The 25180-nt window shown below is 21.0% G+C and overlaps 3 protein-coding genes across 3 annotated transcripts; 2 read left to right on the top strand and 1 right to left on the bottom strand.

Annotated features, from left to right (window-relative positions):
- The first annotated feature begins 1401 nt into the window (after positions 1 to 1401).
- Positions 1402 to 3021, top strand: LOC122506942. Its single transcript, XM_043619388.1, has 4 exons — positions 1402 to 1492; positions 2392 to 2522; positions 2756 to 2858; positions 3018 to 3021. Exons 1-4 carry the CDS (start codon positions 1407 to 1409, stop codon positions 3019 to 3021), a joined length of 324 nt encoding a protein of 107 aa, XP_043475323.1. The 5' UTR covers positions 1402 to 1406.
- LOC122506941 (odorant receptor 9a-like) lies at positions 2933 to 4546 on the top strand. Its single transcript, XM_043619387.1, has 6 exons — positions 2933 to 3017; positions 3311 to 3430; positions 3690 to 3780; positions 3861 to 3997; positions 4259 to 4391; positions 4481 to 4546. The coding sequence occupies exons 2-6, from the start codon at positions 3366 to 3368 to the stop codon at positions 4544 to 4546; spliced, it is 492 nt and encodes a 163-aa protein (XP_043475322.1). The 5' UTR covers positions 2933 to 3017; positions 3311 to 3365.
- A 3065-nt stretch (positions 4547 to 7611) lies between these two features.
- Positions 7612 to 25129, bottom strand: LOC122506858 (Bardet-Biedl syndrome 4 protein homolog). Its single transcript, XM_043619236.1, has 10 exons — positions 24707 to 25129; positions 24479 to 24621; positions 24140 to 24252; positions 22598 to 22692; positions 21833 to 21995; positions 20424 to 20577; positions 18457 to 18579; positions 12177 to 12348; positions 8495 to 8688; positions 7612 to 7821 (listed from the first exon to the last, which is right to left on the bottom strand). Exons 1-10 carry the CDS (start codon positions 24789 to 24791, stop codon positions 7729 to 7731), a joined length of 1335 nt encoding a protein of 444 aa, XP_043475171.1. The 5' UTR covers positions 24792 to 25129; the 3' UTR covers positions 7612 to 7728.
- Between the last annotated feature and the right edge of the window lie 51 nt (positions 25130 to 25180).

The raw sequence follows: 25180 nt of genomic DNA, 5'->3' as shown, positions 1-25180 counted from the left end.
TTATTCTTTTCATATATCCCTTTATTTTCTCTGGAAATTATGAAAATTATATCGATGTAATAATGTTTCGAGAAATGCTATAGTGTTCATTACGTATTCTGCATTTTTATTCGAATTTATAATGAATGCTCTATAACACAATCGTATACATTGTTTCAGAATAAACGCGTAAACGTTTCCTCTTTCTTTAAACAAACACGAAAAGAACAAAAAATATCTCATACGAAGTTTTTAAACAAAAAGAAAAATTTCTGCTTCGATCAACGAAAAAGAGAAATAATAATAATAATAATAATTTTAAAAATAATAATATTTGGGAGAATAATAATAATTTTAAAAATAACAAGTTTGATAATAACAGTGACAGTAACAAAAACAATAGCATAATAATAATAATTATAATTTGAGAGTAAACAAATAAATAAATTAATTAATTAATTTATAATAATAATAAGTTGATACTGGAGTAAATAAATAAATAATATAAATAGAATAAAAGAAATAATAATAACAATAACAAAAAGTATAAATTATTAATTTTATAGAAAGTAATTGTTAAATAGTAAAAGGGAGTAAACAATATTCGAGAGAATAGAAAAAAAATAGTAAAAAAGTAAACACAAATTTTTTATGCAGTAAAAAAAGTAAAAGAATTAAAAGAATATTCAAAAGAATAGTATAAAAGAGTAAAAAATATTTTAAAGTTGTAAAAAAGTAAAAAAAAATCAGAGGATAATTAAAAAGTTGTAAAAAAAAAGAGTAAAGACATTGAAAGAGTTCTAAAATAATTGTAGAAAAAAGTAAAAAAAAATATTTAAAAAAGTATTAAGAAAGTGTAAAGAATAGTAAAATAAGTATAAAAATTTTACAAAAGAGTACAAAAATTAAAGGAATAGTAAAAGAAAAAGTAAAATAATAGTAATAATAGTACAAAGTAATAAAAAAATTGAAATAATAGTAAAAGAATAGTAAATAATAATAATAATAATAATAATAATAATGGAAATATTCGATTCACGCTATTATAAAATTAACAAAATTTTCCTTTTATGTTTCGGTCTGTGGAGTTATCAAAATAACAGAAAGAAATCAATAATGAAAATTTTTATTTTTATTTCTCTTACAACAACACTTTATTTTCAGGTGAATCTTGATTGGCTGATGCTAAAGAAAATATATATATTAATTTAAATAATATTAAATATATTAAAAAATTAAAATTATATTTATTAATAATCACTTATCTAGTTAAATATATACTTTTTTATTTAAAAAAAAAAAATGTTTTCTTTAGAGAAAAAGAAATACTTTCATTTATATTTTTCAGAAAGAGATTTATTACAAATAATAATTTTGTCAATTGGTTTAGTTTAATTTTCTGTTTGCAAATTGGAATCATGATCAGGATGCGGTCCTCGCTTGTCTTGGTCCTTTGGCAATTATTGTACTGTGCTACTGTCACCTTTGCATTTTCAGTTTCAATCAAGAGAAAGTAAATTTTTATTATTTATTTATTTAGAAATTAAAGGAATTTGCAAAATATTAAAAATGCACTTTCGCTCAAATACAGTGAAGAAAAAATTTATTTTAATCAAATAGACGATTACTTGAATTAAATAATTTTTAGTTGAGTCAATTAAATGTTTACTTGAATCAAATAATTTTTAGTTGAGTCAATTAAATGTTTACTTCAATCAAATAATTTTTATTTGAGTCAATTAAATGTTTACTTGAATCAAATAATTTTTATTTATGTCAATTGAATATTTACTTGAATCAAATAATTTTTATTTGTATCAATGATATGTTTACTTGAATTAAATAATTTTTATTTGTGCCAATTAAATATTTACTTGACTCAAATAATTTCTATTTGAGTCAATTAAATTTTTATTTGAATGAAATAATTTTTATTTGTGTGAATTAAAAAATGGTATTTGCTGCAAATACTTAAATTATTGGTTCAAATACCATTTAATTTATTTAAATAAAAATTGTTTGATTCAATTAAATATTTATTTGATAATAGACAAGTAATCAGTTATTTGAATCAAAGAAATTTATTTTAATTTAATTTCAAAATTAATATTAATTTTAACAATTAATTTTAATAGTAATTCAGTTAATTGTTTGTTTTTATTCAGAAAACTTTGTCTTTTATTAATATTAACATAGTATTACTTATAAAAATAAACTTTAATAATTTTAAACTAATAAAAATAAAATAATTAATCAGTAAAAAAAATACAGTATTCTTAAAATAATAAAAATTAGTAAAAAGTAATTAAAAGTCGGTTTTAAGAAAAAAGCGCAAATACCTATTAAAAATTATTTTAAAGTTACTAATATTAATTTTCAATATTATTATTAATTTCATATAAAAATGAATAGAAATAATTTTCAGCTTTTGTTTCTTTTTAAATGTATTAAAAACGATTGGCATTTGTGGGCGTCAACACATGAGGGAAAAATTCTCTGTTATCATTCAGAAATTGGTAGAAATTACACTATTTTATATATTGGTGAGTAATCTTTTATCAAGAATTATTTTTTCTTTTTACTTATAATATAATATGAATAATTAATATTAAATAATTTTTGAAATATAAAAAAGTTGTTTGTTCTTTTTAATTCTAAAAGGAAATAATTTTATTTATTAGAAAATATAAAGAAAATAAAGAAAATTTTGATTGTTATTGTTAAACAATTTATTGTTATTAATACGGTATTTTGTTATTTAAAAAAAAAATTGCAGGCTATATTTTTAGTGGGCTTGTGGTTTTTATTGGGACAACTTTTGTACCGTGTTTTCTTGATTTAATTATTCCTTTAAATGAAACACGTTTATTGAAACCGGTGTATCCGGCGAAATTTTTTTTCGATGAAAATAAATATTTTAATTTTATATTAATTCATGGTTGTGTGACGGCAACTTATCATTTGTCAGCTGCATTTTGTTTTGATTCAACTTTTGCCGTGACTACTCAACATGCTTGTGGATTATTTGCAATTGTCAGGTGAATTTAATTTACGTCACTAATTATTATTTTGCTTTTAATTTTTTTTTTTCTGTTTTTGGTAATATTTATTTTAATATTATCCTTTGACTTATTTTAATATTATCCCTTGATTATTTATTAATTTTTTATTGTTGTGCTTCGTGTCTTTAATTTACTTTATTTACAAAATTTTCGCCTTCGATTTTTTCACTTTTTTACGTTTTAATTATTGTTTTGCACTTGAAAAATATTTTCTATTTGTAAAATTATAGTTCAGGTGTTAAATTAATTATATTGTTTTAATATTTAAGCTATCGTGTGAAGAACGTTTCTCATCGTGTTTGCCTTGGCTACAATCGAAATAATATGGAGAAAGAGTATTTTTATAAAGACTTATGTTATTCTATTAATTATCATAATTATGCTATTCGGTATTTATTTTATTTTTATGTAAATAATATTCGCAATTTATTCTATTTTAATAATTGTTAATTAATTAATTTTTTGATAAAAAAGAATTTTTTTAATTTATTTTTTGATAAATAAAAAAAATTTGTTTTAGATGAATTAGAAATATATTGCGTAATAATATATTTTTTTGAATTAATAAATTAAAATAGTAAAAATAAATTAAAAAGTAAAAATAGAAAATAAAAAAATAATAATTGAATACTATTAAAAAAATTTTAGATACGCGAGCGCACTTGAGGGTCTTTATTCACCGTTTTTATTGTTTACATATGGATGTAATTTGATTTTAATAAGCATTACACTGATGCAGGTAAATTTCATCCAGTTTTCTTTTTTTTTTTTTAATTTATATTTTCAAATTTTTGTTAAAAATATATTTTTTTATTTTAGACATTAAATTCGTTAGATAATATTGCGTATATTTTTAAATACGGAGCTTTTGCTGTGGGAAATATTTTTCATGCCTATATTCTCGGAGTGCCGGCTCAAAATTTAATAAATCAGAGTAAAGATGTTGGATTCAATATGTAAGTTGAATTTTTTATTTTCCCTTTTTCTATATTTGTAAAAAATAAAAAATTTTTTTTTATTTAATTAATTGATTTTCTGATAAAAATTTAATTTTCTAGTAAAAATTTCATTTTTTAGTACAAATTTTTATTTTCTACTATAAAAATGATATTTTCTATAATGAATCATTTGTGAATTACGTTAAAATTTTTAAGGTGGGAGGGTGTATAGTATTTATTGTTATTTATTAATCTTAGTATGAATTTTTATTTTTTCAGATATGAGAGTAATTGGTATGAATTCCCAATTGAAGCAAGAAAATTGGTTCCCATGATACTACTACAAAGTTGCAGACCCTGTAAATTGAGTATTGGAAAAATGGCAACAATGAATATGGAAAGTGTATCGAAAGTAGGAAAAAATGAATTAAAATTTATTTGTTATTTTAAAAATATTTTTTTTATTAATTAAAATATTTATTTTAATTTTGTCATGTCAAGATTCTAAAAATGGCGCTCTCGTACTTTACGATGCTGTCATCAATTCGTCAAACGTCAAGAACATAAGTTGAAAATAAATTTTTGATAAACGGATATTTTATAAGAAGAAAAGATAAAAAAAAAAGATTTTGAATTTTTATTTATGTGTCGAAATAAAAGAAAAAAATTTTAGATTTGAAAAAAAAATTGTGAAAATAAATTATTTTTGAAATGTAGGTCTGCCTATAAATATCTTATACCACATTGTCTGACAGAAGTTTTGTTTTACTACTGCAAAGGGAATAGAAGCAGTTTTTAATAATTGTCTGACTTAATCTATACTTTACTACTGAAAATCGAATAACTGCAGTTTTTAATACTGTCTGACTAGAACTGACTTTTACTACTGGAAATATAATTAAAAATTGTAGCATTGTCTGACTAAACCTATGATTTACTACTGGAAATTTAATAGAATCAATTTTTTATATTGTCTGACTGAAACTTACCTTCACTACTGAAGAAACGATATTATTCTTTCTTCAGTAGTGAAGGTAAGTTTCAGTCAGACAATATGAAAAATTGATTCTTCTAAATTTTCAGCAGTAAAATATATATTTAGTCAGACAATGAAAAAATGACCTTTTAAAAAAGTAATTTTTTCATTGTCTGACTAAATATATATTTTACTACTGAAAATTTAGTATAATCAATAATTTATCATATAGTCTTTTGCTGCAACTATCTTTTACTATTAAAAAAATTTTTATATTGTCTGACTAAATATATACTTTACTACTGAAAATTTAATTCAATTATTCCTTAATACTTCCTGACTAAAACTGCTTTATACTTCTGACAAATTTTTTTTTTTACTACTGAAAAAATAATAAAAGGAATTTATACATTGTCTGACTAAACATATACTTAACTACTGAAAATTTTATTGAAGTATGATTTCAATATTGTCTGACTGAAAGTATACTTTACTATAAAAACATTTTTAATATTTTCTGGCTGAATCGATACTATACTTTACTGAAAAATAATAAAATTAATTTTTAAGCAGTTTTTAACTGTACCCAATGGGAAATGCCAGTGTAGTGCCGATGTTCACCACTGGCTTAGTACTCAGACGATTGTTCGGCGTAGTCTAGCCGAGCCTCGACAATCAGTGCTGGCGCAGTACAGAATTTTTGTTTCGCCAAAGCTTGGACAAGCCACGGCGGCAAGTGCTGGCTGAGTATAGAAAAATTGTTCACAACGCTCTTTGAAAACATTGCTTTTTTGACATAAACTTGAAAAAAATTATAAAAAAAAGTTTATGAATGTTTATAAATATAAATTTATTGAAAAAAATTAATATTTTACTTTTCAGTTGTTCATTTTTTATTCTTATTAAATTTAATAATAACAATTTAACACAATAGTCTAATTTTGTAAATAATAAATTATTTAAACAAATTAAAATTATAAACAAAATTTAAACTTTAATCTCAATAATAATTTGGTTCCTATTAAAATACTATTATACTTCTTACTATGAATAAAAAATTATTAAAAAATTACCACGTAATTTAAGAATTACGCAAAATGTTAAATGCAATAAGTAAAGTAATTTCATTATTAAAAATTTAGTTTAATTTATTTTATTTCAATTTATTATTTCTAACGTATCCCTATTTTTTTCTCATCTTTGACTCAATAATTATATGTCTGAATGATACTGAGATATTAATACTTTACTGTACACATGTGTCGTTAGCATAGTGGTTAGAGCGTTAGTCTGTTAGTCCGTAGGTCGTAGGTTCGATTCCCCTCGTCAGCAATTTTGTTTATTTTCATAGGTTTGCGATATTTCTAGATTCCATTCGTTAGGTACTAAAATATGAAAATCTAATGCACACTTACTGTAATTGTTTATTATTTAATTTTTAGATGTTATAAACAATTTTTTTCTACTTTATTTACTATATCCATTGTTAGTCTCCATCTTTAATACAATTTCTTTGAGAAGAGAAATATTTTATGAATAATAACTATTTATTAATATTATTTACCATTTAGTTGTTAAATTATTTATAATTATTAATTTACGACTAATTAATAACAATACAGCATTTATTGCGGCAATATTCTCAGCCAGCACTGATCCAGTGCTGCGCCAGCGCTGCCTGGCAGCACTGACAGACAGTACTTCGGCAGCGCCAGACGGCGTTATCATCCCAGTGCCATGCCAGTGCTGGCTCTCAGCCTTGCCGCCAGTGCTGCCAGTGCTGGCGCAGTACTACGCCAGTTGTAAATTTCCCATTGGGTAGTTGCAGTTTACTACTGAAAAAATATTGCCTGACTAAAACTGACTTTTACTACTGAAAAAATAATAGAAGCAATTTTTTATCATTTTCTGACTTTATAAAATTATTTCAAACCATTATTCAACCTTGATTTTTTCTTTATTTTTTTTAATATCTAAACTTTTCTGTATTTAATAATATATAATTTAAAAAAATTCTTAAACTCTAATTGTATAAATTTTTAATCAGTCGCAAAAAGAATAATAAAAAACAAAAAAACCGAGGGTAATTAACAAAATTTGACGTAAATTTTGAAAAGTTTTCGACTTATTAAATTAAGAAACTAGAAATTCCACTTTGTAAAAGCTTCAATAAAACACTTACCCTGACTTTAATCCTCAAGGATTTTCCAAAGCTTTATGGTGATAAATACGAAAACACATTTTCAACATCAACAGGAGAATTAACTTCGTCATTTGTTTGAGTTTAAAAACGTGCTTAAAATGCATAAATACCTTTTATGTTAATACGCAATTTTATATATATATATATAGGCCTTGAAATTGTTCAGTAAAAAGTTACTTATTTTCTGCTTTTAAATTTAGTAAAATTTACTCATAAATTAGTGGAAATTACTATTTATTAGTAAAATTTTCTAATTTGAAAGCAAAAAGTATGCAGAAGAATGTTTTTTTGTTTCTCTATAAATTCTAAACAACAGATTTTGTCTACTCGAATAATAATCATGGAATATTTAAAATTTTTTTTGAAAATATGAAGGATAATATAAATGATAAAAAATATGGACATGTTTTTTTCATTCATCACAGAAATGAAAGGTAATGAATTTTATTTTTTGTATTTAACATTTTTTGCAATATAGTTATTTTATTAAATAGTAATAAATAATATTTTTCGGATATTTTATTTTTTTAACAATAACACCCTTTTCGAAAAATTTTTCACTTTTTTATTTTAAACTTCATCGGTTCCTAACATTCTCCTCTCCTCTGCATATTGTGATTCTTCGCGAATTTTAATGTCCAATTTCTTCGCGGTTTCTGTAATCTGAAGACAATTTTTTTTTCATATTTTTCTTTTAAAAATTATTTTAAAAATTATTAAAATTTACTTTTTTATTTATAAACGGGACTATATTGTTGTTAAGATTATATATATAAAAATAATGAAATCATTTCTAAAAATGGAAAAATAACTTATTTTCATCTTTTTTCTGGATTAAAAACTATTTTTTCATTTTAAAAAATGAAGGTAAACTTTTAAATAATAAGAATAAAAATAAGTCAAGAGAAAAAATTTTCCGACGAAAAGACATTTTTAGTTTGTAGTCCCGTTGATATTAAAGAAAAAAGTAAATAAGTAAATAAAGAAAGTGAAAATAATAAAAAAAATTATTTACCTATTATTATTTTTTATTAAACTTAATTTTTAAATTTATTATTAAAAGCGGTTAAAAAAATAAGGTAGAGCTTTCAGGGGGAGGAAAGTGGTTAAAATTTTCAAGAAAAAACAAAGCATTGAAAATTAATTTCCTTTTTGAATATGAAAATTAATAAATTATGGCAATTATTATGCTAATATTTGTGAGGAGTAAAGTTGAATATAAAAATGGTAAACTGTCTGATGGGATGGAGAAAAAAAAAGCAGGAATAAATTTTCAATTACGAAGTAAATAGAGTTCATGGAAGTTTATGTTTTTTTTTCTCTTTTTATCTCAAACCTTAGGATCGACGTCGATAACAGCCATGATGTCATTAAGCTCAGTGAGAATATCTTTCACATCCTCTCCTTTACCAAGTAAATTTAGAACCACTGCATAATTAATAAGCACTAATGGATCCTGTGGTGATAAAGAATGTGCTTTTTCCAATGCACCCACAGATCCCTCCAAATCGTTCAGTTGTTTTAAGGCCACTGTAAAAATACATATTTATTTTCTTTACAATGATTGCAAATATTCTCTCTCTCTCTCTCTCTCTCTCTCTCTCTCTCTACTTTTAATAACGAGTTGAAAAAAAATATTCTTTATTTGGTATCTAACGAAATATTAGTTATTACAATTTTATTTAATTCAAATTTTATTTATTCAAAATTTTGTTTATTAACAATTTTATTTATTACAAATTTTATTTATTAATTAACAATTTTTTTTTTTATTTATTAAAGAAAAATTATTGTCAATTGCGTTTCATTAAATGTCAAATAGAAAAATTTGTCACTTTTTTAATAAGCAAATAAAAATGAAGCTTATAAAATTGCTAGTTGATTGAAATTAGTTTAATGCAATTTAATTTTAATTGTTTATATTATTTTTTTAAATTATTTGTATTATTTTTTTTTATTTTTTTAAATTATTTTTTTATTTTCTCTAATTCTTTTTTTTTATTTTCTTAAATTTTTTTTCATTGATTTTTTTAATTTAATTTTTTAATTATTTCTTGAAAAAAGATTGTTGACAATTGTTTCACTTTATAAATGAGAAAGAGAAAAATTTGACACTTCTTTAATAACCCAAAAAAGAATGAGGTTAATAAATCGATGGCTAATTAACTTTTTTTCTCATTTCGTTTACACTGCGAATAAAAGAGATTGGAAACTCTTTATAGTCTGTGGTCTATTATCGAATTAATTAGAATTTTTTTTTATTAGTTAAACAGAATTTTTAATTATTAAATTTTAGGTTAATTTAAAAAAATTACAAATATTTCATTTGTTTGAATTTTTTTTTTATTTTTGTTAATATTTTACGGAATAAAATATTGGAATTCGTTGTCTGACTATAATCTACTTGTTCTACTTGAAACTTTCAGACAAATTAAATAAACGTAATTAGATTTTATTCTCGGAATAATTATTTAATATTAAACTGTCTGACTGTAAAATCCATTTACTACTTAAAATTGTATAATTTACAAATAGTAATAAAGATTACTTTGAAAGTTTTATTTATATTTCCTAAAAATTTACAAAAACAAATATTTTATAATATTTAACTGAATAAAATTTTGAAGTAATACAATGTCTAACTATAATCAACTTGTTCTACTTGAAAGATTAAAAAGATTAAAATTAAAAATTTTATTTAAAAAAATTTTAGTTAGTGGATTTTAAAATTGGAATATTTATTTTATATTAAAGTGTCTGACTATAAAATACATTTACTACTTAAAATTTTGGAACAAGTATTAAAAATATTACTATTACAGTTTTTATTTCAATTTCCGAAATATTTACAGAAAATAAATTCTTTAATATTTTACTGAATAAAATTTTAAAGAACACAGTGTCTTATTATAATCGACTTTATTCTACTTGAAACTTTAATAGAAGAAACATTAAGATTTTTGATTGGAAAAGTTTTAATTATTTGGATTTTAAATTAGGAAAATTTATTAAATATTGAAGTGTCTGACTATAAAATACCTCTACTACTTAAAAATCAGAAATATTATTTAAATAGTTATTTGCAATTTTTATCTTAGTTCCCAAAAAAAGAATTTTGGAAAAAATTATTCTTTAGTATTTTATTGAATGATATTTCGAAATACTACAATGGCTGACTATAATTGACTTGTTCTACTTTAAACTTTAAAAAAAGTGTAACTAAAAATTTTATTCTTAAAAATTTTAATTAGTGAATTTTAAATTTGGAATATTTATTTTATATTAAAATGTCTGACTATAAAATACCTTTACTACTTAAAATTTTGGAACAATTATTAAAAATATTACTATATTACAGCTCTTATTTCAATTTCCTAAAGATTTACAAACAAATTCTTTTTTTAATACTTGACTGAATAAAATTTTAAAGTAATACAAATCGACTTGTTCTACTTAAAACATTAAAAAGAGTAAAATTAAAAATTTTATTGTAAATAATTTTTGTTAGTGGATTTTAAATTTGGAAAATTTAATAAATATTAACGTGTTTGACTATAAATTATCTCTACTACTTGAAAATCAGTAATAGTATTTAAATATTTATTTTCAATTTTTACTTTTGTTCCCAAAAAAAGTTTTCGGAAAAAATGATTCTTTAGTATTTTACTGAATGAAATTTTGATGTACTACAATGTCTGACTATAATTGACTTGTTCTACTTAAAACTTTAAAACGAATGAAATTGAAAATTTTTTTAGAAAATTTTCATTTATTTGTATCTACGGGAAAAAGTTAAAAAAAACCAAACTTAAAGATAAATTATAATATTTATCTAAATAATGTCTGACTATAAAATTCATCAACTACTTAAAATTTTCGAATTAGTAATAAAAAAGATTTGCTTTGCAATTTTTTATTTGTATTCTTTCTATAAATGAACTGAAAAAAAATATTCTTTATTATGCTTTAGTTTCTGAAATATGAGAATAATACGATGTCTGACTATAATCGACTTGTTCTACTTGAAACTTTTTCAAACGATTGAACTTTACTTAAGATTTATTGAATCTTTCTCAAATTTTGCCAATAAATATTCCTTTCTGTTCTATTTTGAAGAATTATTAAATTTTATCTTGTGTCTGACTATAGAAATTTTATACTACTTTAAAAATTATCGACTGCTGTTAAAGTCTTTTTTACTTGTACTTTTAATGACAGTAAAATATTTTTTTTTTGTTATATTTTTTATTGACTTTAATTTTATTTATTTATTTATTTTATTTACTATTTGTAAGACAATAATGTCTGACTATACTTATCTGTTTCTACTTAAAACTTGGAAGTATAAAAAAAAATTGTGAAAAATGTAGGTATTTTTGTCTTTATATTAATTTAGAATAAATTTTTTTTGTTTTAATTTTTTTCTTTTTTTTTCTTTTTTTTTTGACTTCCGTCTGAATGCATAACAAGAAATTGAACGTCATTTTTGTTCCCATTAGTGCAGTAGAAAACTTGGAAGAATAAAAATTAATCACTTCACGAAAAGAACGCGGAAAGTTGAATATTTTGTAGCACGATATTTTTCTATGCTAATTTCTTAAAATTATTCGACTGTGAAAAATAATATCATTGGAAAATTAAACTTTTAACTGGTATTTTGAATGAACACCTCATCGTAAATTAATTGAACTATTTCTAATAATAAATTATTAAATATTAAAAAATATTGTTGATTATTAAAAAAATATTAAATTAATTTTTAAATGCAATCCAAGAAATAATAATTATTATTTACTTACTTATATCTTATTATAATAATTATTATTGTTAAATTAACAAATAATTATTAACAATTATATTATTTTCATATATTTTCATTTTTTTTTTTTAATTTTTTGTAATTAAAAATCAAAATAAAGTAGAGTAATATTATTTGGGATAAATAGGAAAGTATTTTTTAAAAATTGTAAAGAAAAAATTAATTAAATTTGTTTATATAGAAAAAATTGTTTACTCACATCCAAGTAATAAATAAGGCATTGCATTTTTGGGACTGGCGGAAACTGCAGCGCATAAATAGGTGGCTGCAGACGCCGGTTGACCGGTATTCAGAAAAACTGTTCCCAAATTACACGCAGGTGGCAAGGCCAATGGATTTAAGAAATGAGCTCGTTTTAAACAACTAATTGCCTGGAAATTTCAGTAATTAATATTGTCATTTATTTATTTATTTATTTACAAAAACAAATGGAAATTATTATTTATTTATTTGTTCACAAAAAAGAAATGGGATTTTTATTAATTTTATTATTGTTATTATTATTCAATCTTATTTAATTCTTTTTTTTCTTTATACTTTTTTTTGAAAAATTTTTATCTTTATGAAAAATTACTGATAGAGAAAAGCAGAGGACAATAAGAAACGATAATAATTCAATAAATTTCGATTTTCTACCCTCGTGAAAATTTGAGGAAATTGAATTGTAATCCTCAATCCCACACGACACAAGTTTTTTTTTCTTTTCTATATAGAAACTAAAGCTGAAAATATTGTTAACACCTACGAGAAAAAGGAATTTAATTTCTATTAAATATTATAATGAACAAAACAAGGAGAGATTCAAGGAATTTAATTTAATTTTCTATTTACAATTTTCATTATTCATTAGAAGTATTTTTCTTTTTTAAGAACTTTCAATTTTTTTTTTTTTTTTTTTTAACTTTTCTGGGATTTTAAAAACGAAAAAGAAATGAAAAATTTTCTCTCAATATTTCTCTAATTCACATTTTTACTTTAAAAGGAAAACGTGTGCAAAATATTAACTCCGCGGGAAAATTTTTTATCTGAGAGTATAAAAATTAATTTTTTGAAAATTGGAGTTTTTTTTTGCAAAATTTGTGTTTGGATTTTTTTATTTGGAAAATAAGAAATAAATTTGGAACGAGTGCGAGAAATTGAATATTTTTGGGGAGGAAGAATTAAAATTAAAAATTAAAGTTTATGTTAAGAAAAAAAAATTTGCCATAACAAAAAAAATGAAAAAGAAATAAAATAGAAGAATAATTAAAACTTACCAAAAATGAATTTAATTTATTAGGGAACTGTTTGGAGAGAGTATTTGTAAAGTCAGAGTACTGGGAGAAGGATTAATTACAATTAAAAAATTTGTTGATGATTCTATTGTTTGTTGTGATAGTACTGGCAAAAATACGGCTGGAATCTGGCAGAAAAATATTTCTGGAAAATTCAATCGATTTAAATATGTTAAAGCGATAATAATGAACGACATTTTTTTCTTTTTTCTATATTTTCTGGTTTTTTTTTTTTTTGTTCTTTCTGTATTTTTTCTTCTTTTTCTATTTTCCTTCTTTTATTTTCTCCTTTTTCCTATTTTCCTGTTTTTCTTTTCTCCTTTTTCCTAATTTCCTGTTTTTCTTTTCTTTTTTCTTCTCCCTATTTTTCTATTTTTCTTTTGTCCTTTTCTCTTTTTCTCCTTTTTTCTTGTTCCTCTTTTCCTTTTTTTCTATTCTTTTTTTTCTTTTCCCTATTTTCCTCTCTTCTTTTTTTCTATTTTACTATTTTTCTTTGTAATTTTTTTTTACTATGAAAATTTTTTCATTAGTTAAAATCACTTTAAAACAACAAAACTTATTCTCCTCTCGACAATAATTTCTCTCATAATAAATATTCTCAGAATGAGAAAAATAATTATTACTTCATTTAATTTCGAAATGCAAGTTGTTTCCTTGATAGAAATTATTCAAAGCTTTGCGCCTTGTAGGTATGAAATATTATTGACTGGCAATTATAATAATTACAGGTTTACAATCTTCCGCGCTGAATATTTAATTATTAGGTTCTAAATTTATACCGAAGAGTCTAATAAACGATAATATTATTTTTCTTCAACTAATCATTCATTTCTCCCTGTGGAGTTTTGCTCTATATACAAAAAATAAGATACATAAGCATAAAATTTTCCTTCAACAATAACAAAAAAAATGGATCTTTTTGATTCGAAATATTTTAAAATAAATAATATTAGCCTCTCATTCTTTGGTCTTTGGAGTTTTCAAAAATTGTGGACAAAATTTTTATTAAAAATCTCTTGTCTTGTCATTATGTGTTCGACAATTTTTTTTCAGGTGACATTTTCTTTTTGCCTTAATTAATATAATTTTTATTTACACCATTTTTTCTCTCATAGAAAAATGGATTAGAATATTTAAAAAAATAATTTACACATTTAGGAATGTAATATTTAACTTTAATTAGTAAATTATTAATTCTTAAATAATTTTTTTAACAAATATGAAATAATAAAATATTTTAATTAATTTTTACGTTCAGAGGGGGATTTATTTATTTAATGACTTTAATTATTATAAATATTAAAAATAAATTGTATTTGCAAATTAATTTAAATTAAAAAAATGTATTATAAATATTTCATTTTAATTTAGTCTTCTTGTTTATTAATTATTTAATTAATTATTTGTATTTATTAACAAATAAAGTTTTACTCTATTTCCTGAATAATAGTCTCAGTCGTCCCTAGGGTAACTTTCACTATTTACTTTCCAAAATATAGTATATAATATAATGTTTATTTCTCATTATTGGATGGAAAATATTTGTAAACACATTATTTTTTTATAGTTTAACGGTTTATTTGACACATGGAATCTTAATAAGGATGAAGTATTTGAAGTTATCTCCTCATTAATTATCTTTCTAATGGGATTAGGTCAATTTTTAGTTTTTTGCTTTAATGAAAAAAAGGTAAATTATTAAATTTCTATTTTTTATTTAATTAAATATTATAATTGTCATTTTTTTTATTTTTATTAATAATTAAGAGTAAAAAAAAATATATTAATAAATACATTTTTTTGAATACGTGAAAAATATTGTAACGAAAAATTTAAATTTTTATTTAATTTATTTTATTAATTATTTCTCATTTAATTTTTCGTTTTTCATTTGTTTGTATTTTATTATATTAATAAATTATATAAAAATTCTTATTTAAAAATTTATGAAACAAAATTATATTTTAATGAAAAAAAGTTGCTTTCTTTCTTTTTTGAAAAGAAAAATTCTTTGTAATGATTTAATTTATTATTAATTAATTTTTCGTAATTTTTCTAGTTACATTTTCTTCTCGATTGCATAAAAAATGATTGGAAACTGTGGACATCTAAAAAGGAATTCGAAATACTTGAAAGTCAGGCAAAAATTGGAAGAAAATACAGTATTTTATATTTTGGTAAGTTTTTTTTTTTTTAATGATCTTTTATTTAATTAATTAAAAAAACAAAAAAAAATTGTTTAAGGATACATCTCGACTGCATTGGTTTTTAATTTATTGACAACATTGTCGCCTTGTTTTTTAAATATATTTTTGCCATCAAATGAAAGTCTACCATTAAAATCGCCATATCCGATAAAATTTTTTTTCAATCACGAGAAACATTTAAAATTTATTTTAATACACGGATCATTAACAACTGCTTATATATTGGGATTTGTTTCTTGTTGTGATGCAATTTTTGCTGCCACCACACAACACGCTTGTGGATTATTTTCAATTATTAGGTAATTTTTTTACTGTTTTTTTTTGTATTGTTATTATTTGGTTTTTTTTAATTATTTTTTTAAATTATTATTTTGTTCTATTTTATTATTATTTTTCGTATTATTATTTTACTTTTTTAATTTTTTTTCGTAAATATTAATATTTTTATTCTTTTTTATTATTGTTTTCGTATCTATTATTTTATTCTTTTTTATTGTTTTCGTATCTATTATTATTTTTTCTTTTTTTGATATTTTTTTCGTGTTATTATTATTGCTTTATTTTTATTATTAATATTTTTGAAATAGACAATAATATTCTATTATTGATTTACTATTCTATTCTATTTTATTGATTTACTTACTTACTTTCTTTTTATTATTCAATTATTTTTGAGAAAAAAAATTCTTTTTATATTTTAGGTATCGATTTAAAAATATTAATCATAAGCATCAATTAATTGATGAAGACAATAATGAAGACAGAGGATCGAAAAAAAATCTCTCGTATAAAGAATTATTTTATTCTATTCATTATCATAATTATGCTATTAGGTACTGAGTGAATATATTATAAATATTATTTTTTTCTACATTTTCAGTAAAAATTGTAGGATAATTTTTTTAATTTTTTTTTTTTAGTTATGTGAAACAGCTCGAGGCATTATACTCCCCTTTTCTATTTGTCTCAATTGGGGGTAATATTGTAACGATAAGTTGTACCCTAGTGCAGGTAATTATATTCTTTTAATTAATAATCGATTCCGAAATTATTAAATTATAGATTTATTTAATTAAATTTTATTTAAGAATTTATTTATTTAAATTATTGGAATTTATTTTCTTGTCTAGACAATGATTGTAATGGGGGACGTGGCGTATTTTATAAAACAGGCAGTTCTTGCACTCACAACAATTTATCATGTCTATGTTCTTGGATTGCCAGTGCAAAATTTATTAAAAATAAGCGGTGAAATTGCATTTGATATGTGAGCTTTTAAAAAATGTTTTAAAAATTTTTGAACGTTAAACAGGGTTGCCACAAAAATTTTATTTTATTTTTCCCTGACTTTTCCCTGAGTTCCAGTCAAAATTTTTACTTTTTCCAGAAATTCTTAATTAAATTTATATATTAGAATTCAATTATTAAAACACAAAAATAAATAATTTATTGAATAATTGAATATTTCTCAAAATTGAATTCTCATAAAGAAATTTATAAACAAATTTTTAAATAATTGAATTCTTTCGACGAATTTCAATAAAATATTTAAAAATAATTGAAATTTTCGAGGAATTTAATTAAAATTGAATTAAAAATAATTGAAATTCTACGATGAGTTTTATTATTTTATGAAAATAATTTAATTATTGCGAAGAAATTTTAAAAATAATAATTGAATTTCGGAGAAGAATTTTAATATTTATAAAAATAATGTAAATATTTACGAGATTTTAAAAAAAAATTGTGAACATAATATTCAATTATAATCTAAAATTTTAACTAACATTCATTTTCAAATCAATTTTTATTAGAAAATTCAACGAGAATTCAATTTTTTATAACAATAATAAATAATATATTGAATAATTTGAATTCTCCTAAAGATAAGAATTTTATCAACAAATTTTTAAATAATTCAATTTAGAAAATAAAATGAAATCGTTAGTTTTTAAACAATAAATCGTAATTAATTATAATCGTAATAATTTTTGTTATCCGTTTTTTTTAGATATGACAGTGATTTTCATGAAATGCCGATTGAAATAAAAAAATTAATACCTTTGATAATTATGCAAAGTCAAATACCTTGTGATATAACGATTGGAAAAATTGCGAAAATGAATATGGAAACCGTTTCTCAGGTATAGAGAATATTTTTGATTTAAGTTTTTTTAATTGGAATATTTTTCCTATTGACAATTAAATTTTTTTGTTTTCTATTTGTATGTGCAGATTCTAAAAATGGCTTTTTCATATTTTACTATGTTGTCTTCAGTTCGTCAGTCTAATATGTGAATAAGAAAATTAATAATTCTCACATAAAAAAAGCGTGTCTGAAAATTTTTCCTTTTTCTGCATTAACAAAATTAATTTATTATAAAAATTTATTTTCTAAAAATATTCACTTTTTAAAGTTATTAATTTTTTATAATTTAATAATTAATTATTAATTAAGAATAGTAATATGAGTGATGTATACATATATATAGTTAATTTATTAATAATTAAAAAGTATTAAAAATCATAAAAAAAAATATGTTTTCTCTAATTCGAATTTGTGATTTTTGAATAATTTTGTTGATTTTGATTTCTTTTTTACGTCTCCATAAATCGAAAATACATTCATGATTTGATGTGATTGTCTGGCTTTAAGTGAGATGACTCGACTTGATTCTCTCTAATTCCTTGTCACTTTCCTGACACCGTTCTAATTACATTCCTGAGAGTCATTAGGGTTTTACTGCAAATAGAATATCCAATGTCGTTCGCTCTTCAGATACTCATCAGTTACTCTCCACTTCTTCAATGTACATACTTGGGAGAAGTTTCTCTTTTTCCCCTTTAATTCAACTTTGAGGAATTTTATTTATTCTGCCTTCGATTCTCTTCACTCGAATCGAAAGGAAAATATATTTTGAAGTCACTGATAAATGTCTCCCTATATTTAATCGTATAATAAATTATTATAAGAGAAATTAATTATTTTTGTACTTACAGCAACGTATTTTTCTTTTCCAAAAAAGCACATGCCAATGTTATTCCATAACGACCAAGATTCCGGAATTGTTTGATATGCATTTTTATAATTAATTAATGCGGTATCATAATCAGAATTCATCTGAAAAAATAATTGTTATTTTTAGTGTAAATATTATTCATTTTTTTACTGTGTTTAATTAATTTAATTGCAGACTTCGCACTCGATAATTAATTTTTAAAAAGTAGCAAAAAAGTAGCTTTCAAACTAAAAGAAGTAGTAAAAAAGTAGCTATCGAAAAATTAAATTTGACGACCAAAAAAACTCGTTTTAAACGCTTCACAAAAACTGACAAAAATTCCATTCTATATTTTATTTTCATGATTTTCATCAAAAATATTTACTTCTTTCTTATCCTGCTAATAAATTGAATTGACCTGCAATGAATTTTATTATTCATGAAAGAATTTCAATATTTATAATAATAATTTAATTTTATGCAAATTTTAATTTAAATAAATGAATTCCTGAGAAATTTTTATTATTCATGAAAAAGCATTGAATTCTTACGAAGATTTTTACAAAAATTTTTTTAAATAATTGAATTCTGTTTGCAAATTTTATGAAAAAAATCCAATGATATTGAAAATCGTTGAATTGCGAAACGTTTTTAAAAATAATTAAATTATACAAAGAATTCTATTAAAATTTTTAACAATAATTGAATGTCTGTGCGTGGCATTTTATTAATTTTTTTTTGAAAATAATTGCATTTTATTAGAATTTTTTAAAATAATTGAATTTCCAAGACGAAATTTATTATTTTCAAAAATAATTGAATTCTTGTGATATTTATGAAAATAATTGAATTTTGCAAAGAATTTTATTAAAATGACTCAAAATAATTAAATTTTAAAGAATAATTTTTTTTATTTATCGAAATAATTGAATTCTTTCGATAAATCATTTCTGTAAATAAATAATTGAATTCTTGGGAAGAATTTTATTAAAATTAAAATAGTATTTAAAATAATTGATTTTTTCAAACAAATTTTATTTAAATATTTGAAAATAATTGAATTCCTGTGAAAAATTCTAGCATTTTTGTAAATAATTGAATTTTTTTAAAGAATTTTAAAAAAACATTTTTTTAAATCATTGATTTCTTCGAGGAATTGAAATTAAATTTTTAAGAATAATTACATTTCTCTAGCAATTCCTGTAAAAATTTATTAAAAATAATTATTCAAAATAATTAAAAATATTAAAAATAATTAATTACCTAAAATATTAAAAATAATTAAAATAATTAAAAACCTGCGATGAATTTTATTATTTATGAAAATAATTGAATTATTGCGAAAAATTTTATTAAAATAATGTTTACAAAGAATTGAATTTCTTTGAAGAATTTTGCTTTTTCTGAAAATAATTAATGAATTATGGTGAAAAATTTTATTTATGAAAATAATTGAATTTTTCTATTAATTAATATGAAATATGTAGTATTAAAAATAATTGAAATTCTTCGATGAGTTTTATTATTTATGAAAGTAATTGAATTCTTGCTTAGAATTTTATTAAAAAATTTTTTAAATAATTGAATTTCTATGAAAAATATTATTATTAGTGAAAGTAATTGAATTATTGTGATGAATTGTATAAGAATTTTGTTTAATAACTGATTTTTGCGAAATTTTTTTGAAAATGCTATTTTAAATTAATTGAATTCCTGTGGAAATTTTATTCTCTATGAAAATAATTGAATTTTGGATGAAATTTTATCAATTTTTTTGAAGTAATTGAATTCTTTTTTGAAATTTTATGAAAATACTAGATATTGAAAATAATTGAATTTCGAATATTTTTTGAAAATGATTGAATTTGTTTTAAAGAATTTAATTATAATTTTTAGAATAGTTTTTTGATTTCTATTAGCGAATTTAAATTAGTGGAAATTCTAAAAAAGAAAAAACAGAAATTACCTGTTTAAGAAAACCCAATGGTAAAAGTGCTTTTGGAAATCTTGGCGCATGCGATAAAGCTGATTCAAAATATTGAATGGCACGTGAAGTTTCTCCCATTTCCAAATAAAGAAGGCCCAATTCAGTAATTATTTCTTCATTTTCGGGAACAATTCTGAAATAATTTACATCGATTAGAAAATTAATCAACTGAAAATTAAATAAAAGTATTTCAACATAATATTTAATTTTTATTCTCAATTTAATTCAAATATTTTCCTTAATTGAAAATTATTTATCTGTTTGGATTATTATTTTGATTATTAGTTATTATTAGTTATTATTAGTTATTATTAGTTTATTATTAGTTTGATTATTATTAATTTCAAAATTTTCTACATTTATTTATTTATTTATTATAAATTTTAATTCGTTCTAAAATTTAAATTTGTTTATTTATTTATTATTTCTATTCAACAATTTTAAGAGAAAGTAAAGAATTATATATTCTAATTAATAAAAACTACAAATAAATTTAATTCGGAGAGAGAGAGAGAGAAAATTCACATTCAATAAACAAAGTAACACGTGTGGAAATACGCAAAGATGATTTACTATAAAGTAAACATTTTGCTGGTATCTAACTTTCTAATTGAAATTCGAGTAACTGAAATGCATTAATTTGATATTGTTTCCATGGGAATTGAGATCATTAGGAAGTAAGAAATTTATGCTTCACTAACTATAATTTTATAAAATTGAGTTATCAACTTCAATCTAATAAATATCTTTTCAAAAAAAAAAGAAGAAAAAAATATAAACTAAGGTCATGTAAAAGCTGAGAAATAAAGTCAACTTAATCGGTTTATTAATTAGCTGCTTTTTTAGTTAATTAATCACCTTCATTTTCTTAATGGAAACTATATAGGTATATTCGAAAAATGATATAAACTTTAGAAAACAAACTTTACAACTTAATTGAAAAATTTAATCAATTTATTTGATATTCAATATTTTCTCTCTAGTCCAATTCTACCGTTCTGTTTAATCTTTATCAAATTCAATTGATAATTATACATAATAATAATTTGATTTAAGAATTAATTATTAATTAATAATTAATTTTTAGAAAATTTCTTTTAAAGAAAAGAAATAAATTCTTTTTCTAAAATATCAATTCTTTTGATGAAAAATGAATTCTTTTGAAGGAAAATTGATTCTTTTGATGAAAAAAATGTAAAGAAAATAAATTTCAAAAGAAACAATTAAAAAAAAATGAAGATAAAAAAATGGAGATAAATTCGATGCGGGGGAAAAATAAGATTTCTTTCTTTGTCTAATTAAATTAAGACGAATTGTGATGATAATAATAGATATTGAATATGATAATTTTTTTCTTTCTTTTTTTTTGGAGTCATTTTAATACTAACTTGGAAGCTGCTAAATAAATGCCGACAGCATCTGTAATACGATTCTGCGAAACGTAAAACTTAGCCAATGTTAAATAAGGTATTTCATTCTTTGTCAGTTCAATTGCTGTCTTCAAATGCTTTATTGCCTCTTCCGGATGATTTAGTTTTATGTAACATTCCCCTGTAGAAAATAAAATATAACATTCAATTTTCCACTTGAATATTAACCCTCTAACATTGTATTCAAACAAATATATTTACTCAAATCGATACGAATTATATAATGTTTCCTCTTTTCAAAAAAGAAATTGAATAATATAGTAATAACAAAAATTGACAAAAATAATTATAATAAAAATAATGATAATAACAAAAATAACAAAATTAACAAAAATAAAAAAATAATAAAAAATAACAAAAATAAATGATAATAATATTAATAATAATTGTTAATATCATTATATAGAATGATAATTAAAAATAATTAAATAACAACAATTCATATTTATAATCACATAGTAATTTAAAGTAATAATTATTATTAAATTAAAAGTAATTAAAATTTAAAAAAATGCTTGTTGCTTCAGCGAGAATTTAAAAATAAGAATAAAAATTGTAAATTGAATTTTTCTGGTGGAAAAAAGAATTTATTTAGTGCACAAAATTTTGATAAGCAGTGTGTAATTAAAATTTTAAATGAGAAAAGCTACTTTGAATGAAAAATTAATTTACTTAAAAATTCAATAATAAAAAAAATAATAAATTGATAAATTAATAACTTACCTAGATTATGATGAGTATCCCAATCTGGGTTTCTCATTTTCTCAATTACTTCGGTAAAATTTTCAACTGCTTGCTCATGACGGCCAAGAAGAAATCTTCATGAGAAAAAAAGAGAGAAAACATAAATTAATGACCGTAAACTACATTAAAAAAAAGTATTTTTTTTAAATTCATTTTCAGAGATTCATTATTCAGCTCTTGCAGCAAAAAATATTTTCATATTTATGAGTATATTTTTTAATTTTAAATTCATGTTTATTTAAATAAAATTTTTTGTGATCTAGAACTAAAGGAAATTTTTATTATTATTTTATGTTGTTTTTATAATTATTTATATTATTGTATTCCATTTCTTATTATTTTGTAAATTGAAAAATTTTATATTTTCAAAAATAAATATCAATTTTTGAAAGATTGCCTATTTATTCTCATGAATAATAAAATTCTTTAGAGCAATTCAATTATTTTCACTAAAATTTTAATAAAATTTCTCGAAAGAATGCAACTATTTTTAAAAATATTAATTAAATTCGATTATTTTCAAGAATTTTAATATTAATTTAATTATTTTCAACAATTTTGATGAAATTCTTTTTTAAAAAATTATTATTTTCCAATTTTTTAATAAAATTCCGTCAAAAAATTCAATTATTTTCGAAAATTCAGATAAAGAATTGTTTGAAACAATTCAATTATTTTTATAAATTGTAAAATTCTTGTCAAGAATTCAATTATTTTTATAAATTGTAAAATTCTTGGCAAGAATTCAATTATTTTCAAAAATAACAATATTCATCACAAGAATTCAATTATTTTCAAAATTAATAAAATTCTTCGCAAAAATTCAATTATTTTCAAAAAATATAAAAAAAATTTGTCGTTAACATTTCAATTATCTTTATAAATGAATAGCAAAATTCTTGGACAAAATTCAATTATTTTCAGGAATTTTAATAAAATTAATTTCAAAATTCAATTATTTTTAGGAATTTTAATAAAATTCATTGCAAAATTCAATTATTTTCATAAACAATAGTATTCATCACAGGAATTCAATTATTTTGAAAAAAATTTTCTTCATTCAAAGATTTTTAATATTTTACTATTTTAATAAAATTTCCTAAAAGAATTCAATTATTAAAGAAAATTTTTTATAAAATTCTATACAAACATTCAATTCAATTATTTAACAAAAATTTTATTTTATTTATTTAATAATGTAAACGCGCTTACAAATTAAAAAACAAAAAGATGTAAATTTAAAAAATTAAAAAAAAATGTTTAGTAAAATGAAATGAAAACATTTAATTATTGAATATTCTCGGAGTATTTTTACAATATTTTGAAAAATAATTGGATTTTTTACGAAGATTTTTATTATTTATAAATTGACTAAAGAATTTTATTACAATTACCTATTATTATTTTGTTATTACCATATTTTTGTTATTATTATCATATTTTTGTTATTATTAAAATATTTTTGTTATTAATATTATTATTATTACTAAATGTAATGATTTTATTCACTTATATACTTACAAAGTTTTTGCAATTTGTTTCGTATTGTTAACATTACTGGAATTGATTTCCTGGCATTTTTGAAAACATTCCAAAGCCTCTTGGACCCTCCCGTCTGCTCTCAAAATTAGTCCCTTGTAAATAGGAAGAATAATCATTTATTAAATATGTAACCGGTTATAAAAAAAATTTTTATTTTTGAAAAGAATAGAATTCTTGGGAAGAATTTTATTTTTTACAAAAATAATTTTATTCTATGATCAATTTTTATTTTTATTAAAATTTGATTTTCGGATATTTATTTAATTAATTTATTAATTAATAATATTAATTTGCGAAAATTAATGAAATTAATTTTACCTTCAGGTAATTAGCATATTCATGTCTTCCATTAGTTTTTTTCAATTCGTCTTCAATTAATGCATTACAGATGTGAAACTCATGTCTTGTGTAGTGTCTGTGAAGTAACCAATTTTTTACTTCTACTGCTGGTATATCTGGCACTAATTAACATTTTTTATTATTTTATTAAAAATTATTTAATTTACCTTGAATTATATACTTTTAAATATTAAAAATTTGAATTACCCTTTTTGGTTATGTTACTTCGTGTCCGTTGTGCAGTTGTATTTCCCTGTTGTATTCTTCCATTACTAACTGTATTATTCTCCATTTTCAATTGTTAACAAGTAATATAAATTGTTTATTAATCCCTCTTATTTTTCACTTAATCTCACCTATTGTTGTTTTTGAATTTATATCTTAAAAAACAAACAAATGTTTGTTGACATCAACTGTCACCTAGCAACCATGTTTAAAGCTTCTCTCACACTGAAACGTAGAACCAACTAAAGAAATTCTATTTTTTCCATTATTTATTAACAAGTGGAAATTTCTTTTTAAGCAATTTTATAACGAAAAGAATATGTTTATTATTAAAATAATTCACCATCTTGTTGATTTCCGATTTCGTGGAAAATTTTAAAATTCACATTGTCGCACTCTTCTGGTCAAATAATGAACTATTGACAAAAAATTTGAATTTTCGCGGGGAAATTTTTG

Source organism: Leptopilina heterotoma, unplaced genomic scaffold, assembly GCF_015476425.1.
Source record: "Leptopilina heterotoma isolate Lh14 unplaced genomic scaffold, ASM1547642v1 Lhet_44, whole genome shotgun sequence".
NCBI lineage: Eukaryota > Metazoa > Arthropoda > Insecta > Hymenoptera > Figitidae > Leptopilina > Leptopilina heterotoma.
The sequence above is the reverse complement of the archived record's forward strand: the minus strand, read 5'-3'. Positions and strand labels throughout refer to the sequence as shown.

Bases quoted from the DNA above. Each gene is read 5' to 3' on its own strand.
- LOC122506942 (XM_043619388.1), top strand. From the start codon at position 1,407: ATGCGGTCCTCGCTTGTCTTGGTCCTTTGGCAATTATTGTACTGTGCT. The intron at 1,493-2,391 runs GTAAATTTTTAT...AAAAATGAATAG, and splicing joins TCAGTTTCAATCAAGAGAAA to AAATAATTTTCAGCTTTTGT. The intron at 2,523-2,755 runs GTGAGTAATCTT...AAAAAATTGCAG, and splicing joins TTACACTATTTTATATATTG to GCTATATTTTTAGTGGGCTT.
- LOC122506941 (XM_043619387.1), top strand. From the start codon at position 3,366: ATGGAGAAAGAGTATTTTTATAAAGACTTATGTTATTCTATTAATTAT. The intron at 3,998-4,258 runs GTAAGTTGAATT...TTATTTTTTCAG, and splicing joins AAAGATGTTGGATTCAATAT to ATATGAGAGTAATTGGTATG. The intron at 4,392-4,480 runs GTAGGAAAAAAT...TGTCATGTCAAG, and splicing joins ATATGGAAAGTGTATCGAAA to ATTCTAAAAATGGCGCTCTC.
- LOC122506858 (XM_043619236.1), bottom strand. From the start codon at position 24,791: ATGGAGAATAATACAGTTAGTAATGGAAGAATACAACAGGGAAATACA. The intron at 24,253-24,478 runs GTAAAATTAATT...CCTATTTACAAG, and splicing joins AATATGCTAATTACCTGAAG to GGACTAATTTTGAGAGCAGA. The intron at 20,578-21,832 runs GTTAGTATTAAA...AAATTATTTCAG, and splicing joins ATTTATTTAGCAGCTTCCAA to AATTGTTCCCGAAAATGAAG.